At 56.6% G+C, this 7,959-nt stretch overlaps 1 protein-coding gene across 1 annotated transcript in view; it reads left to right on the top strand.

The window, feature by feature from the left end:
• LOC117889232 (tetratricopeptide repeat protein 39A-like) overlaps positions 1-3,467 on the top strand; it is a gene marked incomplete in the record, with an annotated part of 18,747 nt that extends 15,280 nt beyond the window's left edge. The window contains 2 exon segments of the mRNA XM_034793154.1: positions 946-1,062; positions 1,859-3,467. Coding sequence (XP_034649045.1) covers positions 946-1,062; positions 1,859-1,976 — 235 coding nt within the window.
• Positions 3,468-7,959: the final 4,492 nt, after the last annotated feature.

Raw genomic sequence — 7,959 nt, forward strand, 5'->3', positions numbered from 1 at the left:
GGGGTGGGGGGGCTGTGTGGTGGTTGGAGGGCTATGGGGGGGGTGACACACGGGGGTGGGGTGGCTGTGGGGGGGCTGGAGGGCTGTGGGGGGGTGACACACCGGGGGGGGCCTCTCCCTGCCCCAGCCCCCCTGCGGCGACGCCCAGAGGCGCTGGGCCCCGGGCCCCCCTGCGGCAATGCCCAGAGGCGCTGGGCCCCAGGCCCCCCTGCGGCGACGGCCAGAGGCGCTGGGCCCGGGCCCCCCTGATGCCCCGACTCCGCCCGCAGCCAGCGAGTACCAGACGGACGACCGGTGCCTCCTGCTGCTGCTCAGGGGGCTTTGCATGAAGCACCTGCAGAGCCCGGCCGAGGCGGAGGCCTGCTTCAGCGCCGTGCAGGGCAGGTGAGCGCCCCCTGCTGGGAGACTCAGCCTGGCGCCCACCCCCAGCTCAGAACGGGGGAGTCCCCATCCTGCGGGGAAGGGCGGGGGGGACTCTGGTTCCTGACCCCTGCGGACATGACGGAGGGAGGGTCCTGCTGGCTCTTGGGCCCCCCCCCTGGTTTGCTGTCCTCGGGGTTACCCCTCCGATGGGCTTTCACAATGGGATAACGCCCCCGCCAGCACATGGGCACTGCCTGGGCATGGAACTGCATTCTGGGGGTCACAAGGGGTGCCATGCTCCATGGGGAGGTTCCCCCCTCTAGGGAACAGGGTGTCCCGGGTCTGTGGGGGGGTCGTTCCCCCCTCTAGGGATCAGGGGGGTCCTGGGTCTGTGGGGGGGTCATTCCCCCCTCTAGGGATCAGGGGGGTGCTGGGTCTGTGGGGGGTCGTTCCCCTGCTAGGGGCCCGGGGGTGTCTGGAGGGCGCCGTGCTCTCGCAGGTCTGTCTGGGGTGCCCCCAGGGAAGCCCCTCCCCCGTGAATGACCGTCTGTCTGTCTGTCTGTCTGTCCCACCCGCTGGCAGTGAGAAGCGGCTCCGCTACGATCACTACCTGGTGCCCAACGCGCTGCTGGAGCTCGGCCTGCTGCACCTGGCGCAGGGCCGGAGTGAGGCGGCCGTCCCGCTGCTGCGCCGAGCCAGGTGGGGCCGGCTACACGAGGCGGGAGGGTGCTGCAAAACGGTGGGAACGTTCCCAGAAGGCCCAGCGGGTTTATCCCAGAATGCACTGTGTTGCTGAGGTGCCCTGGGGGGCCAGAGGGGCTGGAGCCGTCTGCCCCTTTGCCCCCCAGGCAGTGCCCTGCTCTGCCCTGCCTGTGCCGGGGGGAGGGGAGGCACGGCTGTGGGACCAGGCAACGCTTTGGGCTCCTCTGCCCCCGTCCCCCACCTGGCTTCTCCCTTCTGGGGTCCGAATTTCCCATAATCCCGCAGGAAGAGGAGATGGGTGGGGGACTGTCCAGCTCCGCTCTGACCCCGACTGGGTGGTTCTCAGGGGCCTTGATGGATCTCTGCACCGGACCCTGGCCTGTGGGGGTCACTCCCCCCTCCATGGCAAGGTGTGTGTGTGGGGGTCTGTGTCTATGGGGGTCGCTCCTCCTCTAGGGTCCTGGGTCTCCAGGGGGGTCGCTCCCCACTCCAGGGCACTGGGGGAGGGGCTGCGTCTATGAACGGTTGGATGGCGGGATGGACGGCTGGCTGTGGGGCTGAGTTGGGGGACAGGGCTCGGGACACCCCCCACTCGGATGGTTCTGGTTCACCTTGTCCCAGGACTGGCCAGCACACCGGGAAGCTCACTGGGGGGGGGGGGGGGGCGGGGGGGGGGGGGGGGCGGATGGGGGGGAGGAGAAGACTCTGGCCCTGGCAGGGTGGGGGGCGGGCAGGGTGTATTTGTGGCTGTTTCCACCCAGTGATTAACCCCTTTCCCCCCCCCCCAATTTAGGAACAACTACAAGAACTATTCCATGGAGTCCCGGACGCTCTTCCGGATCCACGCGGTTCTGTCCCGGCTCAGGGCTGACCAGGAGGAGAACGGCATGGAAGGACCCAGCTCCTCCTAAAGAACTGCCCCCCCCCAGGCAAGAAGGGGGGGGCCGCGGGACTCTGGGAGGTGGCATCACCTGTCCACCCCCCAACCCCCACCGAAGGGAACCTGCACTTTCAATGAAGCCAAATTGACTTAACCCTTCCTGCGCCGCTCTGCTCCCCAGGCAAAGGCGGAGTCTGGAGGGGGGGGCGTCTCTGGGCGTGTGCCCACAGCACCAGGGGGTACCACTGTGATAAATAAGGGGCGGGGAGGCAGAGCTGGACCCTGAGGGAGGGTGCCGCAGGGTGAGCCGGCCCTTTAAAGCTGAACCCAAATACCCTTAAAGGGCCAGCTCACCCTGCGATGCCCACCCAATTCCTAGTTTCCTAGGATAAGGACTAACCACGCCCCCCTCTGCCCCCCCAACACTTTAATTAAACTACGTTGCGACTAGTTGCTTGGGGAGGTGCCGATCGCTGTACGGAGCACAGTAAGTGCTGTGCTGTTTGTTTCCTTGCTGGTTTCCCTGGTCCAGCTGCAACCTCCGTAGCCACAGATCCCTCGGCCCTCCACGGTCCCCCCACCCCGGTTCTGGTCCCCTGGGACCAGCTGGCTCCATCCCCCCGTGTAGGAATTGGAGACACGGGGGAAAGATCCTTCCAGCTCCGCCCTGACCCAGTGCCTTGCCAAGAGCTGGACGGGGGGTCTCTTGCCGTCATCGCTGAGATCCTGTTTGGGGACGATCCTGGGGACCCGGGAGCTGTCGCTGCCTCCAGCACTGGCAGGCGATTTTTTTAAATGCAGCGGTGGCCTTGTTTTTATATTTCCACCTCTTCTCTTTTGGTCCGGAAATTCAGGTCTCCCGCGAAGGCCGTGGGCCCAGGAGTCTTGTAGTTAAAAGGGCCGAATCCTACGGCCAATTCTTAGTGTGTTTTTAATAAGGTGGGCAGCCTCTGATCCACGTCCCCCTTTGACAAATGGGGAAACTGAGGCAACATGGCCTGCAACTTTGAACCAAGGACGCCAAATGGGGAACCTGGGACTCCAACGCAGATCTCTTGCGGCCGGGTGCTTTTAGGTAGAAAATCCTCTGTCACCATTTCGCTCAGTCCACTCTGGCCTTGTCTAGATTAAAGTCCCGCCAGTTACACTTTGATCTGAGCTAGCGAAATCAGTGCGAGAGACTCCGGTTTAAGCTGGGTTTCTTTGGGTTTCGTTGAGCGGCTTGTCTAAACACAGAAGTTGGGCAACTTTAACCGACATTGGTTTAGTACAACCAGTGCATCTTTGTGTGTAGATGCTCTGGGATGGAATAAAGGGGGATCCCCACAATGCACAGCAGCTGCCCCACAAGCCATGTGGCCGCGGGAGGATGCTGGGATGCGTACCCATGATGCACTGGGCTGTTTGCCACGAGAGCTCTGCTGGGCGGGCGAGGCGCTGGCACAAAGGTGTGAGGTTGAATGCACTCGAGTGGGGAGGTGCCCGTCCAGGAGCTTGTGCTGGTTTCACGACAGATCTGAAATGCACGGTGCAGTTTTCAGCGCAGACAGAGCCTCAGTGAAACAGATGCAACTGTCCATGTAATTGGGCCTGAGTTCATTAGGGACAGATTTAAGCTAAACCAAAATAAGCGTCCACAGGGGCTTGCATTGGTTGAATTGAATCAGTTGCTTTTAAACCCAGTCACAGCTACAAGGGTGCACGTTCGAATAGACAGGCCCTGGTAGGGACAGAGCTGCTACTGGGGCCAGAGCAAGGAGTGCACGATTTCCCCGTGACAAGGAGACAGCTGGTTTTACCCCCACTCCACGTGTGAATGTCTAACCCCAGAACAGAGCTAGCGGGAGAAGAAACACCCATCACGAGGTGGCTGTAGTGAAGGGGTGATGGGACTTTCTTTACATGAACAATTGGTTAAGTGATGGATGTTTGGGATCTGTGCGGAGGAATCTTCTTTTAAAATCGAATTGGGCTCCGGCAAGAATTTGAATACATTTTAATTCTGGAGGCGATGTTAATAAAAAAAAAATAAAGATGTTTAATTTGTATTCCAGGGTGTTGGATATTTTTTAATCCTGTTGCAAAAATGTTTGGGGGCACCCTTCAATATATGGAACTCTGCCCCCTGTTGGTTTTATTTAGCATGCAGCTTTGCCCAGGGGCCTGATATTAGAGCGCTGTGTGTGTTGATCTCCACTGATTCAGCTGAATTCAGGCCCATAGGAAATGCCAGGTCAGCACCACCTGCTGTGGAGGCGGGTGCAGGACACCTCCCAGTAGGTAATGATGGGCTATCCAGCCCATGGGGCAATTTCTCCCTAACCCAGCCAATAAGAGGGTCAACTTATGCCTTGAATCTATAACCCTAATGTTTTTGTATCTTGTCTAATGTAACTGCAACTGTTCTTATCCTCTGCATAATGATCACCTTTTTTGCATACTGATAAAATCTTGGGCCCAATATCATGTGGCGGTGGGTTCCGCAGGCCAAAGGCACCTTATGTACAAATAAGTATTGCTGGGGGGGAGGGGGGATTTAGATGTGCTGAGCCGGGAGGCAGTGTGGCCTAGTGGGAAGAGCACTGCTGTGTCCTGAGAGAACTGGCTTCTATTCCCCAGCTCTGCCACTGGCCTCCTGGGTGACTTTAGGCAAGTCACAGTCACTGGTCTGTGCCTCAGTTTCCCCACTCTGTAACATAGGGCTAGTGCTACTGACCTCCTTTGGAAAGTGCTTTGAGACCTACTGATGAAGCGCTAGGGATTATCATACCATGATAGGGTATGATACCTTTATTCCGTTCATTATTTTGTATCCATCTACGGTGCCCCCTTAGGCTCGGGCTTTCGAAAGCACTTTTACTTGGCAAATGTCATAGAGGTTTTTCAGTGGGACTGTGCTCCGACCGCAGACCTGCTTTATACACAGACTGGGTACTGGTATCACCTTTTATTTAAACAGGTATTGCTACTCCTGTCCAACCTCTAGCAGAACTGCGATGACAGGCTTCCTCCACTTCCCATGTGGGAATAGCGATGCTGCTAGAAACACCTTTACAGAACGGCAGCTGGACTACGGAGGGTTGTACCACTTAAACTATGGTGTGGTATTTAAAGTGGCACAACTTTCTAGTGCATTCAGTTTCCATCCCTCGTAAGTCCTTCTCACTAGCAATTCTGAGGGCTTGGCTACACGTGGAATCGTGTCATAAGCCCAGATCTTCAAGGGTACTTAGGGGCCCAATGCCACTGATGTCAGGGAGCACCTGGGCTGATTCAGAGCTCTTCTCGTCTGACCTCCCGTATAGCCCCGGCCCTGGATGAATTCCTGTTTGAACCAGAGCAGCTCGATTTAAAGCTTACCCCAGCTGGAGAATTCCCCCGCACTCCGGGGCAAATCATTCCAATAGTTAATTACCCTCCCTGTTAAAACCGTGCCCCTGAATGTGTCTAGCTTCAACTTCCTTCCGGCTGCGGGCTCTGGTGAGAGAGCGGGAAGAGCCCCTTAGCTGTACGAGGGTGATTGAAATCATTATTATTCCAGGATTGTTTCCCAGGTGGCCACTTGTCGGGCAGGTGGGCAGCAAGACTATGGCAGAACAGAGAAGGTGGTAAGCACTATCAGAAGTGGAGCCCATGGACCTATGAAAAGGCAGTGGGGGGGGGCAGGCAACTGCCCCCCTTACTCCATAGGGAATGACACCCCTGACTCGGTAAACATCCAACCCAACGGGGGCTAAGCCCTGAGCATTGTTTCTGGGGTGAATCAACTGGTGATTGCCACACACATTCCCCTATCAGGGAACAAAACCTCCCTCCAGTGAGGTTATAACTGGGCTTTGAGTCACTCATGCTGCTGCCGCCTCCTAGCGGTCCCCATGGGAAGCGCACCCTTGCCAGCTGCGAAGCTGCCATTCTGAGCGTGATTCCTTGCTCTGCAGCTGGGCCCTGGCTCGCCCAGCTGCTACCCGCGAGGGAGGATTTTGTTTTTCCACCGTGCGAACACCTGCTCTGCGTGAAGAGGGGTCTCCCAAGCCGGCAGCCCAGCTGCCGGAGTTGCGAGGAAACCAATTTTGCTGTTTGATCAGGAGAGCTGTCCCAGCTGTGTGAAACAGCTCCGGAAATATGCCAAAGGGATGGGGGGGGGGGGGGGGAGTGAAGTGTCTAAACCAGCTCAGAGCATGGGGAGGAAAACCTCTGTCCTCGGAGCTGTGAAACGCTTTCGAAACAGTCACCAATTTCTGTTCCCAGCTACCCGCCCTGAGGCAGCGAGAGGGGAAGTAACTTGTCAAGGCTATGCAGTGACTCAGGAGGGAAGAGGAACTGGCTCGGCAATTAGGGTATGAACTCAGCACAGGAGAGGTCCCTGCTCTGCCTCAGACTGCCTGTGTGACATGGGCAACTCACTTAACCATGCTGTGCCTCAGTTTCCCCATCCCTAAAACAGGGATCCTAGCACTGCCCTGCCTCACAGGGACATGTGTTAGGATAAATACATTAAAAATTGTGAGGGGCTCAAATCATAGAATCTCAGGGTTGGAAGGGACCTCAGGAGGTATCTAGTCCAACCCCCTGCTCAGAGCAGGACCAATCCCCAGACAGATTTTTACCCCAGTTCCCTAAATGGCCCCCTCAAGGATTGAACTCACAACCCTGGGTTTAGCAGGCCATTGCTCAAACCAGAATATCTCAGGGATGGGGCCCTGTAAGTACCTAATATAGGTAGAACCCAGGAGTCCTGGCTCCCAGTCTTCCCTACTCTTACAATATGAGGAAAGGTTTAAAAAAAAAGGGGGGGGGCAGGTTTAGTCTCAAGGAAAGAAGACTGAGGGGGACCTGACAGTCTTCAAAGCTGTTCTAGAGGGGAGAAGTTGTTCATGTTTACTGAGGGTAGGACAAGAAGTAACAGGATTAATCCGCAGCAAGAGAGATTTAGGTTAGATACCAGGAAAAATGTCCTGCCTCTTGAGTTAGTTACGCTCTGGACTAGGCTTCCAAGGGAGGAATCCAGTCTTTGGGGCTTTTAGGAATGGATTGGCCAAACACCTGTCAGGGCCAGTCTCAGTTTACTTGGGCCTACCTGAGCGGGGGTGGGTGGGTGGTCGGAGCAGGGGGGATTGGGGAGTGGGATCTAGTGGCAGGAACAGGACCAGAAATCAGGACTTTGGGTTCTATTGCCAGCTCTGGGAGGGGGGGATCTAGTGGTTAGAGGAGGGAGCGCAGGAAGTCACCGCCCAGGCTCTATTCCCACTTTAACGTGCTTGCCCTCTCTGCGCCCCATTTCACTTGCCCGTATTTACTCAGGAGTAACAGTGCTACCCCAAGCTGGCGATCGGGGAGCAGGACTGCAGGGGACGCTCTAGGGAAGGGCAAGCATCCGGTTACACCCTTGCCATGTATGAGTCAGTCTCCAAATTTGGAAGAAAGTGCAACTAGGTGCAGAGAGTGCAGGGAACTGGCCATGGACAGGTATTTTACCTGTGAAAGATCAGTGAATCTCACCTCTTCCTAACAAAATTGTGCTGCCCCTTGAGGTAGGGAACGGAGGCTAGTGGATAGAGCACAGGCCTGGGTGTCATGAGACCTGCATTCTAGTCCCTGACCTGCTGCGTGACTTTGGGCAAGCCCCTTCTCCTCCCAATGCCTCGGTTTTCCCCATCTGTAAAACGGGGGTAGCGATACTGACCTCCTTTGGAAAGCTATTGGAGACCTACCGATGAAAAGCCCTAGCTAAGAGCGATTTTACACACACACACACACACACACACACACGTCACTTGCCCCCTGCTGAAATGCAGCGGCTGGAACATGACTGCTGTATAACAACCCATAGCAACAGCTCAAGACAAAGTTAAAAGGGCATCCTAGTGAACTAACCCCACGGGGGGACAGATTTGGGGGAGGGGAAAAGCAAGACATCTCTTAGAAGCACCAGTGGTCTCTAAGGCACGTTTGTGGTCAGGAGAGACATTAGAACCTTCTGGGATCAGAAGTGGCTGATAAAGAAAAGTCCCAAG

Source organism: Trachemys scripta, chromosome 16 (genome assembly GCF_013100865.1).
Source record: "Trachemys scripta elegans isolate TJP31775 chromosome 16, CAS_Tse_1.0, whole genome shotgun sequence".
Lineage (NCBI taxonomy): Eukaryota > Metazoa > Chordata > Testudines > Emydidae > Trachemys > Trachemys scripta.